General features: G+C 43.5%; 2 protein-coding genes across 3 annotated transcripts in view; one reads left to right on the forward strand and one right to left on the reverse strand.

The window, feature by feature from the left end:
* Positions 1-10,260, forward strand: part of LOC110502975 (polypeptide N-acetylgalactosaminyltransferase 2) — a 125,489-nt gene extending 115,229 nt beyond the window's left edge. The window contains exons 10-16 of one of the 2 annotated variants that reach the window (XM_036960792.1): positions 2,609-2,712; positions 2,973-3,099; positions 5,505-5,597; positions 5,817-5,900; positions 6,059-6,203; positions 6,597-6,716; positions 7,020-10,260. In XM_036960792.1, coding sequence (XP_036816687.1) covers positions 2,609-2,712; positions 2,973-3,099; positions 5,505-5,597; positions 5,817-5,900; positions 6,059-6,203; positions 6,597-6,716; positions 7,020-7,175 — 829 coding nt within the window. In that variant the 3' untranslated portion in view covers positions 7,176-10,260. The remainder of the gene's footprint in view (positions 1-2,608; positions 2,713-2,972; positions 3,100-5,504; positions 5,598-5,816; positions 5,901-6,058; positions 6,204-6,596; positions 6,717-7,019) is intronic. The other variant, XM_021581330.2, reaches the window with a different exon arrangement.
* Positions 10,261-21,348: 11,088 nt separating this feature from the next.
* The window catches only part of LOC110503036 (piggyBac transposable element-derived protein 5), a 34,936-nt gene continuing 34,128 nt past the window's right edge, over positions 21,349-22,156 (reverse strand). Inside the window, exon 7 of the mRNA XM_036960793.1 lies at positions 21,349-21,687. Coding sequence (XP_036816688.1) covers positions 21,492-21,687 — 196 coding nt within the window. The 3' untranslated portion in view covers positions 21,349-21,491. The remainder of the gene's footprint in view (positions 21,688-22,156) is intronic.

Genomic DNA, 22,156 nt, shown 5'->3' on the forward strand with positions numbered 1-22,156 from the left:
GAGCACACAGGCTTCAGTGTGGAAAATAGTCCAAAAAGCTACTGCAGTTACCTAGACATCAAGGGTAACCACATCTTACATGTCAGTTACATGTCACTTCATTGAAGATTTTTCGATGTCTAGCGGTCTTCTGGACTTCTTTGAGTTCAGCGCCCACACGTCAGAGAATATGGCAGAGGAACTGTTGAGAGTGGCCAGAGAATGGCAAGTAGATGGGAAAGTGGTCTGTTGTGTTAGCGACAAAGCAGCTAACATAACCAAAGCCATGAAAATGTTTAAATGGACCCATCATCCATGTCTTGCCCACACAATCAACCTAATTGTAAGAAATGCTCTGAAGGTGATGAAGCCCACTGTGGACAAAGTGAAAGCAGCTGTGGAATACTTCCACAGGAGCACAGTAGGTGCTGAAAAACTAAAGTCTACACAACGACAGATGGGGATGCCTGAGCTGAGGCCTGAACAAGACTGCACTACAAGTTGGAATTCAACATTTTATATGTTGAAGCGGTTTCTTGAGTCAAAGGAGGCCATCTATACCCTGACAATTGTCAATACAGCTGGTGATGCTCTAACCCAAGAGGAATGGGAGGTGGTGGAGGAGGTGTGCAGAGTCCTGGAACCCTTTGAGCAGATCACTGTGGAGATCAGTGGAGAGAAGTGAGTAAGCAGTTATTACTACATCAATATTTAATCCAGTATTATAAATGTATATGAGCAGTAGATGAGAATGTAGTATCAGTAGACAAAACATGAACCTGAACTAATAAGTTACTGTGATACTCCTGATGTAAAATGATACTACTGTGTAAGGGTCTGCAGCGAATCACAGCCAGCCGCCAGAGAGAAGCAAATGTAACTACAGGACATGTGACAGAGTTGATGGACACCCTATGCTCATCAATGGACAGAAAGTCCCACAGAATGGAATATAATCACCTGCTATCAGAAACCGCTGCACTTGACCCCAGGTTTAAGAAGTTAGCCTTCAGTGATGCCAGAGCGATTGAGGCTCTTCAAAGAATAACCTCAGCAGCAGGGAGGGACAGCCCCAGTAGTCAGCTGGCTCAGGCACCAGGACAACAAGAAGAAGAGGGAGCAGATGGAGCAGAAGCACCAGCAGTAGTGCCACAAACGTGCTGTTTGACAAGAGAGCAACTGGGATACAGCAGGAAGGAATCCCTCAGCAGATGCCATAATGGAGGTCCTCCTCCAAAGATCTACAGATCCTCTGAGCTGGTGGGAGAACAAGGCCTCTGTCCATCCACGGCTCTGAATAGTGGCCTCATCCGGTCTTCTCTAAAACAGGACAAATAATTACTGGGAGAAGAAACCGCATCAGCACCTCAAGTGAGGCAGCTTGTATTTCTGAATGCAAATCTCTCATAAAAGCTAAATATGGTCAGCATTGCTGTGTGCTGCTGGTTATAACATGGCAATAAAGAAGAGAGAGAAAAGAGGGACCAGTTTAATGATTTAAGTGGGATGCTGCAGTTTGGCACATTTATTTATTTTTCTTTGATACTGTATGGTGCAATATTCTATTATTATGTTGTTCAGATTGTATTAGTTTTGAATTGTTAGATTTATATGCACTTTGTTTATATACATTCAAAAAGTTATACTTTAAATGCAAATGTTTAATAGCATTATTTTTCATAACAAACCAATGCATTTTTAAATACATTGTGGTTAAGGTAGTGTGTGATTTAATTTCATTAGAATTTGTTTTAACACCAATCATAGTCAAACTATCTCAAACTGTTTGACTTGAAAAAATACAAAACATATATATTTTTTATAGAGGCGTTTGGGAGCCAAAAGAGCTGGCTATTTTTGGTGAGCTGAGCTGAATGAGCCGACTCACTGAGAAGAGCCAGAATGCCCCTCACTAATGCAGACTGAACGCAAGTGTCTCGTGGTTGAGGAACATCAAATGCGCTCCTTGAGTGACAGGGGGCGTGGCTAGTTCTGTGTGGAAAGTGGTACAGAGATAAAGAGCGGAGAGAGATGACTCAAGAAGCGAAGTAAACAATAAAAATGTACATTGCACATGGCGTTTCACATTTAACAAACCAAACATTCAAATACCGGTATAGAAGGTAAAGTAAAAACCCAAACCGGTCCCTGCATCAACACCGGTATATCATAAAATGCGGTATACTGCCAAGCCCTATGTCCTTGAAGACCAGACTTTGTTTGATCCTTTTCTTTGTTGACCAGACCTTGTTTTTGTTTTGAGACATGCATTTTTGTTCAACAGGCTTTTGTCCAAGATGCTCATTGATGTTTTTCTTCCTTTCGAAAACAAAATGGCCTCTGAGGAAAAGTGAAGTGTTGTATTATTCCATCTAAACAGCCAGAGGTCAGGACACCACAGCTCTCTCCCGCTGCCGGGTTTCAGGGCCAGCCTACCTCCCGCTGCCGGGTTTCAGGGCCAGCCTACCTCCCGCTGCCGGGTTTCAGGGCCAGCCTACCTCCCGCTGCCGGGTTTCAGGGCTCTGGGTATCACATGCAAATGAGAGGACTGTAGGAGAGCTGAACTTGGCAGAACGGTCTCTGGTTTGTCTCATAACCCTAGCTACTTTCTGTCATACCCCTATCTCAGGACTCCCATGATTGCCGGCGGCCTCTTTGTCATGGACAAGGACTACTTTGAGTTGCTGGGGAAGTACGACATGATGATGGATGTGTGGGGTGGAGAGAATCTGGGTAAGTGGACACAGAACACTCGGAATGTTTGAGCTTGTTTGTCATTGTGTGGGGATGGAAGAGGGAGTGGGATGCCTTTTCTGGATTGGTTTATGATGTCTATATGTCATTATATGACACCATTTTCTGATTGAAATCGTATTGACATTGAAGATGCCAACTGTGGGAAGTTCTAGCACATTGAATTGTCACTGTAAAACCTTGCCCTAAACTGTTATATTAATGTGTGTGTTTTTCGTATTTGTCTTTGGACATTGCAGAGATCTCTTTCCGCGTGTGGCAGTGTGGCGGCAGTCTAGAGATCATTCCCTGCAGTAGAGTGGGCCACGTCTTCAGGAAGCAGCACCCATATACCTTCCCTGGGGGCAGTGGCACTGTGTTTGCTAGGTGACTATTGATTGTACCTGTGACGTGAGGTAGACTTGGCTAATGTCTGACTTCTTGGAGTCCACAGGGGACTAACCTCTTCTACACTGCTCAAAAAAATAAAGGGAACACTAAAATAACACATCCTAGATCTGAATGAATGAAATATTCTTATTAAATACGTTTTTCTTTACATAGTTGAATGTGCTGACAACAAAATCACACAAAAATGATCAATGGAAATCAAATTTATCAACCCATGGAGGTCTGGATTTGGAGTGACACTCAAAATTAAAGTGGAAAACCACACTACAGGCTGATCCAACTTTGATGTAATGTCCTTAAAACAAGTCAAAATGAGGCTCTGTAGTGTGTGTGGCGTCCACGTGCCTGTATGACCTCCCTACAATGCCTGGGCATGCTCCTGATGAGGTGGCGGATGGTCTCCTGAGGGATCTCCTCCCAGATCTGGACTAAAGCATCCGCCAACTCCTGGACAGTCTGTGGTGCAACGTGGCGTTGGTTGATGGAGCGAGACTTGATGTCCCAGATGTGCTCAATTGGATTCAGGTCTGGGGAACGGGCGGGCCAGTCCATAGCATCAATGCCTTCCTATTGCAGGAACTGCTGACACACTCCAGTCACATGAGGTCTAGCATTGTCTTGCATTAGGAGGAACCCAGGGCCAACCACACCAGCATATGGTCTCACAAGGGGTCTGAGGATCTCATCTCGGTACCTAATGGCAGTCAGGCTACCCCTGGCGAGCACATGGAGGGCTGTGCGGCCCCCCAAAGAAATGCCACCCCACACCATGACTGACCCATCGCCAAACCGGTCATGCTGGAGGATGTTGCAGGCAGCAGAACGTTCTCCATGGCGTCTCCAGACTCTGTCACGTCTGTGACGTGCTCAGTGTGAACCTGCTTTCATCTGTGAAGAGCACAGGGCGCCAATGGCGAATTTGCCAATCTTGGTGTTCTCTGGCAAATGCCAAACGTCCTGCACGGTGTTAGGCTGTAAGCACAACCCCCACCTGTGGATGTCGGGCCCTCATACCACCCTCATGGAGTCTGTTTCTGACCGTTTGAGCAGACACATGTACATTTGTGGCCTGCTGGAGGTCATTTTGCAGGGCTCTGGCAGTGCTTCTCCTGCTCCTCCTTGCACAAAGGCAGAGGTAGCGGTCCTGCTGCTGGGTTGTTGCCCTCCTACGGCCTCCTCCACGTCTCCTGATGTACTGGCCTGTCTCCTGGTAGCGCCTCCATGCTCTGGACACTATGGTGACAGACAGCAAACCTTCTTGCCACAGCTCGCATTGATGTGCCATCCTGGATGAGCTGCACTACCTGAGCCACTTGTGTGGGTTGTAGACTCCGTCTCATGCTACCACTAGAGTGAAAGCACCGCCAGCATTCAAAAGTGACCAAAACATCAGCCAGGAAGCATAGGAACAGAGCAGTGGTCTGTGGTCCCCACCTGCAGAACCACTCCTTTATTGGGGGTGTCTTGCTAATTGCCTATAATTTCCACCTGTTGTCTATTCCATTTGCACAACAGCATGTGAAATGTATTGTCGATCAGTGTTGCTTCCTAAGTGGACATACTGGCACTGTGGACTAACCTCTTCTACATACTGGCACTGTGGACTAACCTCTTCTACCTACTGGCACATAACCAACCAGCTGGAGTGTACATAGTTTGAAATGAGAGCCATAAAAAAGGGCAACAGTACAGGCTAACTGGCAATTGAGTTTACTCACTAACCCTACAGTAACTTTACCCACATGTTACCCTTAACTTTACCTTTCTCAAAGACCCAATGAAATCCAAGCTGAGGCATTGAGATGAAAACCTGCTAGTAGCCTGTAGGGAAGGGCTGTTTCATTCCTTTGCAATTCACATTCTAATACTGTTGTTCAAAGTCTAGCTTAGCTGCAGTCATTAAATTTGAGGCTCAATCAGGACAGAAGCCTCAGCTCTGCTCTCGTCTTGGCTTCACCCCTGCAGTGTCAACACTGTTTCGCATCTGGGTGATTCATCAATGAGATGAGAGAAAGTGACCACTCCCTCACTGCCAGTCTATCACATAGCACTGAAAACCCCACAGATTGCCAAGTCTTAGGATGTGTGCTCATATCTCAAAATAGCTTCGAGGACTGTCACTCTCCTCCTGTGTTTTCTGAAGCTTGAACTGCATCCTCACTGTCTCTTGCCCTGTACATATTTTAACAGACATCCATCCTTCTATTGTATAAATAACACGTAATCAATTGAATCTATAACATTGCCTATAGTTTTTAGGCTACTGCACTGAAATTATTACATTATTTCAGATCAGTGATTATTTCAAGGACTGGAAGAAGGAACAGGAAGAATGCATTTTTTAAAGTATTCTAGCATGGTGTGTATCGGTCTGTCCACAGGAACACGAGGCGAGCAGCAGAGGTGTGGATGGATGAGTTTAAGAACTTTTACTACGCCGCTGTGCCCTCGGCCCGAAACGTGCCCTACGGCAAGTAAGTATCCTTTTAGACGCCCTTCTTCCTGTGCCCTACGGCAAGTAAGTATTGTTTCAGACACACTTCTTCCAAGATGCCATCACATATGTCCTTTTATAGTCCTTGTATAGAATAACAAAATACATTTCCCCATTTCTGACACCTCCAGAAGGTCAGATGGTACATCCAGAGATGGCTGGTAGTTAGATGAGTCATGGTTTAATCTCTGTCTGGCAGCATTCAGAGCAGGATGGAGATGAAGAAGAGGCTTGGCTGCCAGCCATTCAAGTGGTACTTGGAGAATGTGTACCCTGAGCTGCGGTAAGTAGAGAAACCACACCGCCACAGTGGAACAGACTTTGCGGGCCTTTGTATTCCACTTGGAAATTCAACTAGGGGAAAGACATTGGTGGTGGAATATACTCACGTCTTGTGATTTGACATCCCCCTGACTTGTGCTGTTTTGTCTGGCCCTTCAGGGTCCCTGACCATCAGGACATTGCCTTCGGAGCTCTGCAGCAGGGAGGGAACTGCTTAGACACTCTGGGACACTTTGCAGACGGAGTGGTGGGGGTCTACGAATGCCACAATGCTGGGGGAAATCAGGTACCATTCAGGGCTCAGGTACTGCTCAGATCCATTACACATAACCAAGCTGTGCACTGGGCTGGGTAACACACTGAGGTGGGTTTACTTTTGGTCAGGTTCTGGACTGGACAGTCCACTATCAGGAGCTGGACTGGACATTCAAATATTGCTTTGATTGGGAGTCTCTGATTCATACTGATGAAATCCATTTTGATGTCCCACTTCCCACAACATATTGATTATATTACTGCGCTGGAGGAGGGGATTATGGGAGAGTTAAGGCCCTGTTGGTCTATATAGGTGTGATTTACAACAGACAACATGCAAACACCGCATATTCACACTTGACAAAGACACACACTTTACAAATAGATCTACATAATCATTGAGGAGTACCTAAACTGACTGTCTCCCTCTCTTTCTCCTCAGGAATGGGCGCTGACCAAGGACAAGTCAGTGAAGCACATGGACCTGTGTCTGACGGTGGTGGATCGCACTGCTGGCTCACAAATCAAAATGCAGGGCTGCAGGGAAAACGACAGCAGACAGGTGAGCGAGCCGAGCACTGAGTCGATCAGAAAGCACTAGTAGTAAATGAGAGACTGACAGCAGTCCGGCTGTTAGAATGGAATTAGAACATTCATTTAGTGGATTATGATGCTTTTCTGGATTGGGATGATCCCTTTGGATTTGCACCATAAACTCACTATCAATAGAAACCATTAGTGATCATAGGATTATTGGGTTTTTGGTTAATAAAACTCACATGACATAAAAACATGTGACTGATTTGTAGACCTTTGTTTCCTCCCTCTCCCAACCCTTCCCTGACCGCACCTCGTGTGTCTCCAGAAATGGGAGCAGATTGAGAGCAACTCCAAGCTGCGGCACGTGGGCAGCAACCTGTGCCTGGACAGCCGCAGCGCACGTAATGGGGGGCTGACAGTGGAGGTGTGCAGCCCCAACCTCAACCAGCAGTGGAAGTTCACACTCAACCTCCAGCCCTAGAGAGAGAGAGAGCGATGGACAGACAAACAGAGAGAGAGTGTATCCCCCACCAGCACCACATCCTCTCCTCCCCGGAGCCAAACAGACTAGAGCCACCTATTACCAACACGCACACAGACGGACGGACAGACTGAGGTCCCCGGAGGGGCCACAACACACAGAGGGAAGCAGGATATTGAAACTACAGACTACCAAGTGGGATGATGATGATTTTAATGTTGATGATGATTTTAATGTTGGTGGTGGTGGTGATGATGCTTTCCCTCCAACTATATACCTCAGCATTTCATCTTTAGTCCCGCTCTTTGGAATGTGAGAAAGTCATTTTTCTTATTACAGTCGAAAGAAACTTTCTGGATGTTTTTTTATTTTGTGCGTGTCCTTTGTTCTCTCTTTCCACTGAAGTTCTGAAATGGATAAGACTATTAATTAGTAGTTTTTCTCTCTCTAGTAATCTGTCTTTGTTGAATGTAAAATACGTATTCTACAGAGGTTCCCTGACTAGACAAACTGGCCAGGAAGAAAGTGGATTGTCTCAGCTGGTTTTGACCCCTTAAAGTCCTGCTGGTAGAAGGGAAATGACTCTATCTATGCACTGTTCCTCTCGTTCACACAAACGCCTCTCTCCTGATTGGTGGACTGCTCTGCCAGAGTTGAAAAGAGATTTAAGAAAATTAACAATTTACAGAGTTTTCATTGCTCCTGTCACGCGTGTTGTAAGAAGGTACGTCATCCGATCAGAAGTGTTCTCTTCGCAGGCCTCTCATGGATACTGGTGGGGCCAGGAGTTGTCGAGGGTGTGGATGTATCGCTGCTGAATCGTCACAGATTGTAGCACTGGCTGCTACGGCTCCTCAGTGTTTGTCCCCTTTGTACATCACAATTGAATGGAACCCACCCCCAACAAAATTATTTTATATATATATATATATATATATATATATATATATATTCATTATGTTTTTCTTTGCAAAAGCAGTAGTGTCCAAGTTTATTGTAGTTTTATTTTATTTCTAGCAGACATTGAAAAATGTGTTTTGTGTTCAATTATACTGTAGAATAATCAGTAACACAGTAAATTGGACAGGTATTTCTTTGTACTATTGTTGCATTCTGACAGTTCTCTTGTGAGTAAAAACAGATCTACTTACTTTCTAAAAAAAAAAAAAAAGTTGTCCTTTTCAGTGTCGGTGTTACCATTGCATCCAAATCAGTATTGGTGAAGAGTTTATTACAGGGTAATGTTGGAACCGTCATTTCCATTCTCAGAAGTCGACAAGTGTTGTCTCACACAGTGTATGTATTTGTGATTTGACATTTTAGAAAATGCCACATGTTCAGCGCGCTAAGTGACAGACAGCATGTACACGGTACATGGCGAGGCCTTGCTGCATGTTCTACCAATACTTCTACGGCTTTTTTCTCCTACAGTTTCTCTTTCTGTCCATTTGTTTCTCGACATTACTCGCATGCTTTGTGAATGATGTCTTTGCCTTTTTTGATATCCATCCCATTTAAAAGAGAATGTGTCTGTGTGCTAGTGAACAGCTTTCAACAGGTTTCATGAAGGAGGGCAGGTCATTCGGCTATAGTTAACTGCACTCACAAGGGAGAAAAGCAATAAGATATTCCTATTTCAATGTCATTGTTGTGCATTTAGCATCTGCTTCGGGACCATTCTGATTGGGTTTCTACATGTAGCTTGTGCTATGTGGTACTTTAAACGTTACTGTTTGTTTCTGAGGGGCAGCAGAACCCACCTTTAATGTGATGGCCAAAGGAGCCTATAACGACTTATGAAAGCAACAATTAATCCATTGACGTGACATTGGTTTTGTCTCGTGGGGGTTCCCCTGATATCAATGGAGATTAATTTATTCTAGAATAGCAAATTACTTATTCTTTTGGAAGCCCTCATTATATATGCATAAAATGTAGGGTTATGGTAATCTGTGTAAGTCCTACACATCAGTCCCTGTGTGTTCTACACCATTCTGGTCAAACTTCCTGATACAAAAGGAATCTCCAACCATCAGTACAGGAATGAGCATCACAGCGACGGAGCATATGCAGCAGTCCCTATCTGACGCTTGTGGAAAAGGTATTGCATTTACAAAATGCCAAAGAGAGGTGTCCCACAGTAAGAGAGGTGTCCCACAGTAAGAGAGGTGTCCCACAGTAAGACAGGTGTCCCACAGTAAGAGAGGAAACAGACCATAATATTTTCTCTGCAGTTGAAGAATGTGAGATCCGTGTGAGAGCAGGACTATGAAATCATGAGATGAGTTGGGGGTTGTAACCTCCGTTATGAGTTGAGTTGGGGGTTGTAACCTTCCGTGTGAGATGAGTTGGGGGTTGTAACCTCCCGTGTGAGATGAGTTGGGGGTTGTAACCTCCCGTGTGAGATGAGTTGGGGGTTGTAACCTCCAGTGTGAGATGAGTTGACAAGTTTCACATGGTAAGAGCTTTGTCTGTTATCATGTACGTCACTGTTGAAATTGAAACAATTCTAATGTGAAATTCAGGTGGCCTCTACAGTACTAAAAGGGATTGCTCGGGTGAACATAGTCTACATGGTGGCAACGGTTGTTCAAGTATTGAATCAAGCCTTTTTTGTAAGATTTGTGTGAAAATGACAAGTTTGCTGTTCACTTTAGGAGAAAAAAAAGAATCCTAGCATTACAGCCACATTTTAATTGGATGAAATGTTTACATAGCACAATGTGCCAAAGTTATTTACTTTACATTGTCAATACAAGGTGAAGGACGTGCCATTGGCATAATGATGACGAATAATAAACCAAATCAAGAAAATAATAGTTTGTGTATCAAATATGATTTGTTCCTTTGATAAAACGGTTTGCTGTAGGATTCAAATCACAGGGGAGGCAGCATGGGGGTAACCAATGTAAAAGTGTATGTTTGTATATACACTACGTTGATCTACTGTACAGTATGAACAAGCAACACCAGTGAGTGGATCGTCTGTATAACGCTGGGAATTGTTCACTGTTTTATAGCTATGGCAAAACTTTTACTTTAAATTAGGAAAAATGTACTTAAATAAATGCATTTATATATGAGAGATGTGGCCTTTCTTTACATTCCTTGAAGACTTGGTTAATTAGCAATTAGAAATAAGGTTTGGAAGACGGAGTTTTGTTGACGGCTGTAACTAAATCATTCAGTCAGTTTTCCTGGCCTGCTTGCTCTCATTGCTATGCAGAGTCCTCCTCGGGGGAAAACAGGACAGTATTGTCATGGAAACAGCCTCTAACAAAGATCCAGCCCTGGCTGTTCTCCAGTGTCTCAAATTTCCACTCAGCAAATTGTGGACATCTCTCTCATATTAGGGGTTCTCAAACCTCTCCTCGGGGACCCCCATCTGATCCATGTAATAGGATCCATTTCAGAGCTTGCACACCAGAGTCAACTAATTCTCAAGCCCTTGTCTGGGAGAATTAGTTCAGGGCTTCAACACACCTGGGAAATGTCTGGGGGTCCCCGAGGAGAGGTTTTAAGAACCAATCCTAGCCCTGGGGACCTCAGGTAGACATTTGTTTCAGCCCTTGTACATCAACTCATCAAGCCTTTAATTAGTTGAATCAATTGTGTGAGTGTTAAACCAGTATTTACCAGGATTGGGAAACACTGGTTTAGATGCAGGTGCAAAGGGAGGGTTGTTTTAGTACGCATAAAGGTCCAGCTCTAATACCTGCTGCATGAGGAAGAGGAAACTAAAGGGAGCGTTACACATATGTACAAACCATCACATCCCAGTGTAATGTAACAGACATTAAAAGCCAAGTGCAGTCAGAAGTCTGTTTTTTCCTGTGTTTTGTATTATATTGTACAACAGCTGATGAAACTAACACTGTAAAAGTGTGGAAACATTTGATCGGTGTTATTTCCTGATAGTTGCTGGTTGAAAATACAATATACACAGGACCTTCTAATCAGCAAGTTTGCATGGGTGGAAGTTTTGGCTTTCCATGATGACATCACCATGCGGTAAATTAGTTAGGATTGTCGATCTCTTTTTATTGGTCTATCAAAATTCTTGCATGAGAATTTTTTTCCCAATTTTTGAATGGAAGTCTATTACAGTAAGGTACTTAATTGTTACCCAGAAATGTTTTGATATTGATACAAAACTGTCTGCATTGGACCTTTTTTTTAAAGATGCAGAGTCACCAAAGATCAGCAGCTCTATTAAACAGACCCGCTGTCGCCCACTACTACTACTACTACTACCAACAGCACATTTAACATCTGGAGACTAGACATGCACCATACTCCTAGCCCACAGGGGGCGCGAGCCTGACATGCACCATACTCCTAGCCCACAGGGGGAGCTAGTCTGACATGCACCATACTCCTAGCCCACAGGGGGCGCTAGCCTGACCTGCACCATACTCCTAGCCCACAGGGGGCGCGAGCCTGACATGCACCATACTCCTAGCCCACAGGGGGCGCGAGCCTGACATGCACCATACTCCTAGCCCACAGGGGGAGCTAGTCTGACCTGCACCATACTCCTAGCCCACAGGGGGCGCGAGCCTGACATGCACCATACTCCTAGCCCACAGGGGGCGCGAGCCTGACATGCACCATACTCCTAGCCCACAGGGGGAGCTAGCCTAGACATGCTCCATACTCCTAGCTCACAGGGGGAGCTAGCCTAGACATGCACCATACTCCTAGCCCACAGGGGCGCTAGCCTGACCTGCACCATACTCCTAGCCCACAGGGGGCGATAGCCTAGACATGCTCCATACTCCTAGCCCACAGGGGGCGCTAGCCTAGACATGCTCTATACTCCTAGCCTGACATGCACCATACTCCTAGCCCCCAGGGGGTGTTAGCATAGGCATGCACCATACTCCTAGCCCCCAGGGGGCGTTAGCATAGGCATGCACCATACTCCTAGCCCGCAGGCTGAGCAAGCGTGATATGCCCATATTCGTCACGCTTTAGATAAAGTATAATTTTATAAAGCGTATAAGGTTAACGAAGCCTTCGTAAACCCTTCACAAGGCCTACATAAACACTTGACACTGGTGGTGTATAAAATCATGAACATTTATTAAATGTGTGCAACATGGTGTAAATGCTCATCAACATACGATTCAAAGTCAGTCATGGCCCAGTTTTTCAAAAGATGGATTTCTATCAGATTGGATTAAATGCATAGACATAGAATGAACAGAACAGAAAATGGGGATGTGTTCTATTCATTCTATTTCTATGCATTTAATGCTATCTGATAGGAGAAATCTAGATAAACAACTTTTGAAAAACTGGGCCCAGGGGGGTGCACAGTTAACATGGAGATTACAGAGGGAATACACAATGAGGAGTGTACAAACATGACACAGCTATCACTTTCCTCCACCGATGAAAGACACACAGGACGAGAAGCAGTTTCTGCAACACAACATTCTCAGAGCAATCATACATTGCAGTTTGTTTTGTACATGTTTTTGACATTACATTCTTATAGAATGAATCCGATACGTTAGGATGTTTGGTCCAGTTTACATGAGCTATTTACACATTAGTACAATGTGAAATATACTATGCTGAAACTAGATTTAATTTCATCAACTTCCCTTATTATTCTTGACCAATGTACTACTGACCAATGATTGAGAACATTATGATAACTATTTCAATATTATCTACTAGAATTCTTTACAGTATTTTGATAGCACCGTATGTTATTAGGTTATTGTATTTATTTTTTATTAACCTTTGAATATCAAATAATGATGCCCTGAGGTCAGCAAAGTTAATTTTCTTTCCTTGAAATGAGTGTCTCCACCATACATCTTTGTTTCAACTTTAGACTTTCAATTACCACATTGCACTATAGGCCTACAGAAAGACATAACAATGAGGTCTCAATGTTCCTGCAGATGTGGCAGCACTATTATTTTGAGAGAGGCTTGAAAATGCAAAGAAGCCAATAGGCAGAGTTAAGGTTACTCATGACACGACATGAGCACAGTTCACTGAGCTACTTCTATTAAACTTCACAGTTCACTGAGCTACTTCTATTAAACTTCACAGTTCACTGAGCTACTTCCATTAAACTTCACAGTTCACTGAGCTACTTCTATTAAACTTCACAGTTCACTGAGCTACTTCTATTAAACTTCACAGTTCACTGAGCTACTTCTATTAAACTTCACAGTTCACTGAGCTACTTCCATTAAACTTCACAGTTCACTGAGCTACTTCCATTAAACTTCACAGTTCACTGAGCTACTCCCATTAAAGTTCACTGAGCTACTTCCATTAAACTTCACAGTTCACTGAGCTACTTCCATTAAACTTCACAGTTCACTGAGCTACTTCCATTAAACTTCACAGTTCACTGAGCTACTTCTATTAAACTTCACGGTTCACTGAGCTACTTCTATTAAACTTCACAGTTCACTGAGCTACTTCTATTAAACTTCACAGTTCACTGAGCTACTTCTATTAAACTTCACAGTTCACTGAGCTACTTCTATTAAACTTCACAGTTCACTGAGCTACTTCCATTAAACTTCACAGTTCACTGAGCTACTTCTATTAAACTTCACAGTTCACTGAGCTACTTCCATTAAACTTCACAGTTCACTGAGCTACTTCCATTAAACTTCACAGTTCACTGAGCTACTTCCATTAAACTTCACAGTTCACTGAGCTACTTCCATTAAACTTCACAGTTCACTGAGCTACTCCCATTAAAGTTCACTGAGCTACTTCCATTAAACTTCACAGTTCACTGAGCTACTCCCATTAAAGTTCATTGAGCTACTTCCATTAAACTTCACAGTTCACTGAGCTACTCCCATTAAAGTTCACTGAGCTACTTCCATTAAACTTCACAGTTCACTGAGCTACTTCCATTAAACTTCACAGTTCACTGAGCTACTTCTATTAAACTTCATGGTTCACTGAGCTACTTCTATTAAACTTCACAGTTCACTGAGCTACTTCTATTAAACTTCACAGTTCACTGAGCTACTTCCATTAAACTTCACAGTTCACTGAGCTACTTCTATTAAACTTCACAGTTCACTGAGCTACTTCCATTAAACTTCACAGTTCACTGAGCTACTTCCATTAAACTTCACAGTTCACTGAGCTACTTCCATTAAACTTCACAGTTCACTGAGCTACTTCCATTAAACTTCACAGTTCACTGAGCTACTCCCATTAAAGTTCACTGAGCTACTTCCATTAAACTTCACAGTTCACTGAGCTACTCCCATTAAAGTTCACTGAGCTACTTCCATTAAACTTCACAGTTCACTGAGCTACTTCCATTAAACTTCACAGTTCACTGAGCTACTTCCATTAAACTTCACAGTTCACTGAGCTACTCCCATTAAAGTTCACTGAGCTACTTCCATTAAACTTCACAGTTCACTGAGCTACTCCCATTAAAGTTCACTGAGCTACTTCCATTAAACTTCACAGTTCACTGAGCTACTTCCATTAAACTTCACAGTTCACTGAGCTACTTCCATTAAACTTCACAGTTCACTGATCTACTTCCATTAAACTTCACAGTTCACTGAGCTACTTCCATTAAACTTCACAGTTCACTGAGCTACTTCCATTAAACTTCACAGTTCACTGAGCTACTTCCATTAAACTTCACAGTTCACTGAGCTACTTCCATTAAACTTCAGTCTCACTCAAAAATATAGACTCCATGTTGGCTATTATACTGTATTTACAGTATTTTATCAGTCTTGATCACTTATGCAGAGTGAAGACTAAATTGAATGAAAAACATTCACAAAATAGTGAGTAAAAAAACAAACTATTAAGAACACAATGGGCATGGGCTGCCTGACTAGCCAAAGAGATGCAGTGTATGGTAATATCCTTATTTGCATGCAGTCTCAGATTGTCCATTAAGAGCTTAGTTTAGAGGTAGAGGTGGGTGCACTGGAGTGGTACCGCCCCGTGGCACTCACGTCCGTAACCATGAAGTGCTTTGACAGGCTGGTCAACAGCATCCTCCCGGACACCCTAGACCCACTCCAATTCGCATACTGCCCCAACAGATCCACAGATGACGCAATCTCAATCGCACTCCACACTGACCTTTCTCAGCTGGACAAAAGGAACACCTATGTGAGAATGCTGTTCATTGACTACAGCTCAGCGTTCAACACCATAGTGCCCACGAAGCTCATCACTAAGCTAAGGACTCTGGGACAAAACACCTCCCTCTGCAACTGGATCCTGGACTTCCTGACGGGCTGCCCACAACACATCTGTCATGCTGATCCTTAACACTGGGGCCCCTCAGGGGCATGTACTTAGTCCCCTCCTGTATTCCCTGTTCACCCAAGTTTGCTGACGACACAACAATGGTAGGCCTGATCACCGACAACGATGAGACGGCCTATAGGGAGGAGGTCAGAGAACTGGCAGTGTGGTGCCAGGACAACAACCTCCCTAAATGTAAGTCAGACAAAGGAGCTGATCGTGGACTAAGGGAAAAGGTGGGCTGAACAGGCCCCCATTAACATCGACTGGGCTGGAGCGGGTCGATAGTTTCAAGTTCCTTGGTGTCCACATCAACAAACTATCATGGTCCAAACATACCAAGACAGTCGTGAAGAGGGCACGACGAAACCTTTTCCCCCTCAGGAGACTGAAAAGGTTTGGCATGGGCCCCCAGATCCACCGGTTACATCATTGCCTGGTATGGCAACTGCTCGGCATCTGACCGTAAGGCACTACAGAGGGTAGTGTGAATGGCCCAGTACATCACAGGGGCCAAGCTTCCTGCCATCCAAGAAGCTTGACGGTGTCAGAGGAAAGCCCATGAAATTGTCAGAGACCAACCCCACTGTTGGTTAAGGGCTTGTAAGTAAGCATTTCACGGTAAAGTCTACACTTGTTGTATTCGGCGCATGTGGCAAATAAAATTTGATTTGATGGTCTTGGAGCTGCACTCACTGTCAGACATACTTTATGGGCCAGAGAGCAGCAGTAGCTAAATACCAGAAGGAAAGAACGATGACGATAGATTGAGAGGCCTGTCAATCAACTGACCTCATGAATTTGACAGAGGAATGGTAAATAAAAATTGCCTCAGATGCTATAGGGAATTACAGTGATATCAGACTGACACAGACATTACAGGAAATGAGAAATGGCCATGGATGCTAAAAAAGAATGATAGGATGTGGCCTCAGGTACTGAATATGACTTGGCTGTCTGTGTTGTAAGGGTTGAACGTAAAACCTAATAGTAGAATCATGGAGTGAGAAAATTAATGAAATTCATGAACACATGCATTATACAAATAGATTAACAAATGACAGTTTGTCATGTCAATCTTGAATAAATTATATATTTTTCTATGCAGAAGACATCTGAAATCGCCAAATGATACTGGTATCAAATGCCTTTGTGGTTTTGTCCATATTGCTCTCTCCTTTATAAAAAATAAATCCTCAACTGATTTTTTTTAACATACCAAAAGAACAAAACATGTTATGTACAAGGCACTGAGAAAATATCTAATACATGGCTGAGTAGAAGTGTTTATTTTGAACAGTTGTTGACTGTATCATGCATACTTCTTGGTGTCTATCAATATAACAATTCAGAAGAAAAGAGCATTGTTATGAACATTATCAACCGATGTATGGCCTGTCAGAGCTTCTTTCAGACAGTGATCAGTGCACAGAACTAGTGGCTCACACAAACATACACAAGAACGACAATGTTTTTTGGGGGAAAGAAAATGTGAAAAATGACAATCATTTGTCTTACCTATAAGTGAAGACTAATAGAACTATAATCATACACTAAAAAAAATATAATCGCAACATGTGAAGTGTTGGTCCCATGTTTTATGAGCTGAAATAAAAGATGGCAGAAATGTTCCATACGCACAAAAAGCTTACTTCGCTCAAATTTTGTGCACACATTTATTTACATCCCTGTTAGTGAGCATTTCTCCTTTGCCAAGATTATCCATCCACATGACAGGTGTGGCATATCAAGAAGCTAATTACACAGCATGATCATTACATTGATGAGAATCGCAGAAGGGTGAACTTAACTAAACGACTGAGAGTTTTGACTGTGTGATATTAGATTGCTTCTTGTGTAAATATTTTCTGTCTGGATTTTAATGATTTGTATGTACATTACAGCACCTTGTGCTGGGGACAAAAGGCCACTAAAATGTGCAGTTTTGCCACACAACACAATGCCACAGATGTCTCAAGATGAGGACGCGTACAATTGGAATTCTGACTGCAGGAATGTCCAACAGAGTTGTTGCCAGAGAATTTAATGTTCATTTCTCTACCATAAATGTTGTTTTATAGAATTTGGCAGTACGTCCTCACAACCGCAGTTGTGTGGGCGAGTGGTTCACTGATGTTAACGTTGTTGGCAGAGTTCCCAAATGGTGGAGGTGGGTTTACTGCATGGTATGGGCAGGCATAAGCTATGGACAACGAACACAGTTGATTTTATCGATGGTCATTTGAATGCACAGAGATACCTTGATGAGATCCTGAGGCCCATTGTCGTGCCATTCTTCAACCTCATGTTTCAGCATGATAATGCACTGCCCCAAGGATCTGTACACAATTCCTGGAAGCTGAAAATGTCCCAGTTCTTCCATGGCCTGCATACTCACAAGACATGTCACCCGTTGAGCATGTTTGGGATGCTCTGGATCGACGTGTACGACAGTGTGTTCCAGTTCCCACCAATATCCATCAACTTTGCACAGCCATTGAAGAGGAGTGGGACAACATTCCACAGGCCACAATCAACAGCCTGATCAACTCTATGTGAAGGAGATGTTGCGCTGCAAGAGGCAAATGGTCACACCAGATACTGACTGGTTTTCTGATCCACGCCCCTACCTTTTATAGTTGTTATCTGTGACCAATAGATGCATATATGTATTACCAGTCATGTGAAATCCATAGATTAGGTCCTAATGAATTTATTTCAATTGACTGATGTCCTTATATGAACTGTAACTCTGTGAAATCTTTCAAATGGTTGCATGTTGCCTTTATATTTTTGTTCAGTATACATACCTGATCTGCACACAAAAACACATTTACCACAATTGCCTATGCACATATATATTTAGGTAAATATTCAGAACATTTTCAATTTCATTGGTTTTTAGTGTTCATCATCTACTTTAGTTGATCAGCAATATCCCCTTTAAATCATTCCTACATAAATATTGTAGCGCTAGGTTGCATAAGTCAGCACTCAATAGACACTCATTTCCCTTTCTAGTAAACTTTGATTTCCTGCTTCTTCAAAGAATATTCGAGCACTCAATAATTAGGGAGGAAACTTAGCAGTTAAACAGCATTAAATCTTCAGTATTCTGTGACAGAGCATGGATTTACACAATAGTTATGGAGTATTAATGTGCATAATTTAACTCCTATTTTCTGAGGAAGCATTTAGTACAACCATTAATTAAAGGGATTCATCATAGCTAGGGATATTTAGTAAACATCAATAGACCTTTATTGAATCACTTTAAAGTGCAAGACGATCGAAAGTGCATGAGTAGTGCCCTAGTTAGGACAAATCTCACAAACACTTCACACATCAATAAGACAGTCACAGTGGCAAGGAGTGGACAAGCATGAATGTATGTTATCGGCCAAGGGATAAAATAGGCCTGTGTGTGTGGACTTTGGAATTGCACACTTTTACACTGACATAAGTCTATTGGCCAAGAAGACATTATTAACCCACAGTGACATTCACTTCACTGACTTAAACAGCTCCACATACAACACATTGGGGTACTATTCTGTCTCCACACAAGATGCAAGACAGCACCCTCTCAAAGTCATTACAGAACAGGAGAATCCATTCTCCAAAGCACATTTGGAAGGAATAACGTTGACAAACTTCTGTGGGTCTGGTGTTGTCTTCTCTCCATCTTTTAGTGACATCATTGGACTGAGAGTCATTGGCTGATGGTATGAAATGTTTAACTCAAACTCAAATCACATACTTTATAGATCAATGTCAGGCTTGCTTCCAGGGAATGCGCTGTGGACGTGACCAGCCGAGCCAGAGACCCCGCCCTATTCAGTAGACCTGAACTGGGAACAGCCCATGTCTGTGTGGTCTGTCAGTGAGTGAGTATGGCTGTCAGCGTGTATATCTAGAGTTGAACTGAACTGACCCCTGCAGCTCTCGATGATCCAAGACTATGCCACATTGAGACTGCGTCCATGCTGTACATTAACAGTACGCCTCATCCAAACCAACGTTCATGTGGCCAGCATTGGCAAGGACTGGTATCGTTTATCATATCATCAAACCTTCCCTTTGCAGTCTGAAAACCTGACCACAAGTCACACCATCCAGTATTTCCAATGATGTTGCAAATATAAGGACTGCCAGTCATATAATCTGATGACAAGTTGAAAGGTTCCTATTGACTGAGATATGGAGTTGAGTACAGTAAGCACAACCCTGATAAGTAGGAGATTTCCCATTCCAGGTATGAACCATCAGCAGAAAGAGCTCTGGAAGGAAATAGTAACGTAGGTCTACTTCTCCTCCATATTTCATTTAAACATCATGGATCCTGGGCATTATGTATATATACAGTATATCTGCTTAGTGGTTCAGGTCTATCTTGGAGAGAAAATCCCAGATTTTGCTCGGTAGGTGGTCCAATAGAATCATAGCTTGACATTACAGAGTGACATTGCGCTACATGGAAATAACGTTTAACCCGGTCAGAAAAAAATGAGAAACATTCTGCACATTTGAAGAGTAAATTATCCAAACACTTTTTTGTCATGCAGCCTGTGACACTAACATTATGAGGCATGTGGATAGTACAATGGCTTTGCTTTGTGCCTCAGTAAAGAAACATCTCTCTTGAGTTCAGACTCAGATATAGAGACCTGCGCTCTACACCTAGAGGTTTTGTCCCCAAACCCATTTAACACAGACACTATTAAAATATGGTTTCATTTAAGGAATTACGTATTCCAGTGTCTGTAAAGAAAATATGTGTTAGTGGGTGTGGTTAGTGTGCGTTAGTGGTTTGCGTGTGATGAACAGTGTGTGTTTGGGTACGTGTGAGACGTGAAAGTGTGTGTGTGTGTGTGTACACACGTGTTTGGGTACATGTGAGACATGACAGTGTGTGTGTGAGATGTGACACTGTGTGTGTGTGTGTGAGATGTGACACTGTGTGTGTGTGTGTGTGTGTGTGTGTGTGTGTGTGTGTGTGTGTGTGTTCACGTGTGAGACGTGACAGTGTGTGTTGGTACGTGTGTGACGTGACTGTGTGTGTGTGTGTGTGTGTGAGTGTGAGAGAGAGAGAGAGTCGTGACAGTGTGTGTGTACGTGTGAGACGTGACAATGTGTGTACGTGTGAGACGTGACAGTGTGTGTACATGTGAGACGTGACAGTGTGTGTGTGTGTGTGTGTGTTCACGTGTGAGATGTGACAGTGTGTGTTGGTACGTGTGAGACGTGACAGTGTGTGTGGGTACGTGTGTGACGTGACAGTGTGTGTGTGTGTGTGTGTGTTCACGTGTGAGATGTGACAGTGTGTGTTGGTACGTTTGAGATGTGACAGTGTGTGTGGGTACGTGTGTGACGTGACAGTGTGTGTGTGAGAGAGAGAGAGTCGTGACAGTGTGTGTGTGAGAGACGTGACAGTGTGTGTGTACGTGTGAGACGTGACAGTGTGTGTGTGTGTGTGTGTGTGTTCACGTGTGAGACGTGACAGTGTGTGTGTGTGCACGTGTGAGACGTGACAGTGTGTGTGTGTGTGTGTGTTCACGTGTGAGATGTGACAGTGTGTGTTGGTACGTTTGAGACGTGACAGTGTGTGTGTGTGTGTGTGTGTTCACGTGTGAGATGTGACAGTGTGTGTTGGTACGTTTGAGATGTGACAGTGTGTGTGGGTACGTGTGTGACGTGACAGTGTGTGTGTGTGTGTGTGTGTTCAAGTGTGAGACGTGACAGTGTGTGTTGGTACGTGTGTGACGTGACTGTGTGTGTGTGTGTGTGTGTGTGTGTGTTCACGTGTGAGACGTGACAGTGTGTGTGGGTACGTGTGTAACGTGACTGTGTGTGTGTGTGTGTGTGTGTGTGTGTGTTCACGTGACAGTGTGTGTTGGTACGTGTGTGTGGGTACGTGTGTGACATGACAGTGTGTGTGGGTACGTGTGTGACATGACAGTGTGTGTGGGTACGTGTGTGACGTGACAGTGTGTGTGGGTACAGTATGTGGGTGTATATGATAAAGATTACGTGGTCTCCTCACTGGGTGGGGGAGCAGTCATCTAAATCCAGCAGCTCCCTCACCAGTCTCTCACCAAACTGAGCTCGGCTGTAGCGCTTGATGTGGTAGGCATCGGACATCTTGTACAGAATATAGGCGTTGTTTATGGCCATGCTGATGGTCAGCCAGAACACCTGCTGCCACGTCTTGTTGGGCTTGTGGAAGATAAAATACCTGAAAGAAAATACCAAACCTGATTGGCTAACTGGGATCTTGACAAATTGGTCATTTTATAATATGTGTCAGATGTATATCACATCCAGCTGATAATCTGAAATTAGACAGAGTTACGACGGACGGAAGGGCACATAGACCGACAGTTGGGAGGATATCTTGTCTCCATGACTATGTGTGAGGCATTGGTTAGCAGTGAGGAGGAGCGATATTCAGCTAAAGTTCCGGTTTCTGGCTCTCCAGATGTAATCTGCAGTTCTGCACACCCACAAGTGTTGTCCTTTGAGGTACAGAACAACATCTAATTACTGTCCAATCTCCATACTAATTGGAGGCAGAGAGAGGTTAGAGAGGGAGAGAAGTAAAGTGACATTCTCCCTGGTGTGTGTGTGTGTTGAGCAATATGCCATCTATCCCTCCTCTTGTCCCCTTAATTGAAGGCTTCCATCTTTGACCGGCGTTAACATCA

The sequence above is a fragment of the Oncorhynchus mykiss genome, chromosome 23 (genome assembly GCF_013265735.2).
Source record: "Oncorhynchus mykiss isolate Arlee chromosome 23, USDA_OmykA_1.1, whole genome shotgun sequence".
Lineage (NCBI taxonomy): Eukaryota > Metazoa > Chordata > Actinopteri > Salmoniformes > Salmonidae > Oncorhynchus > Oncorhynchus mykiss.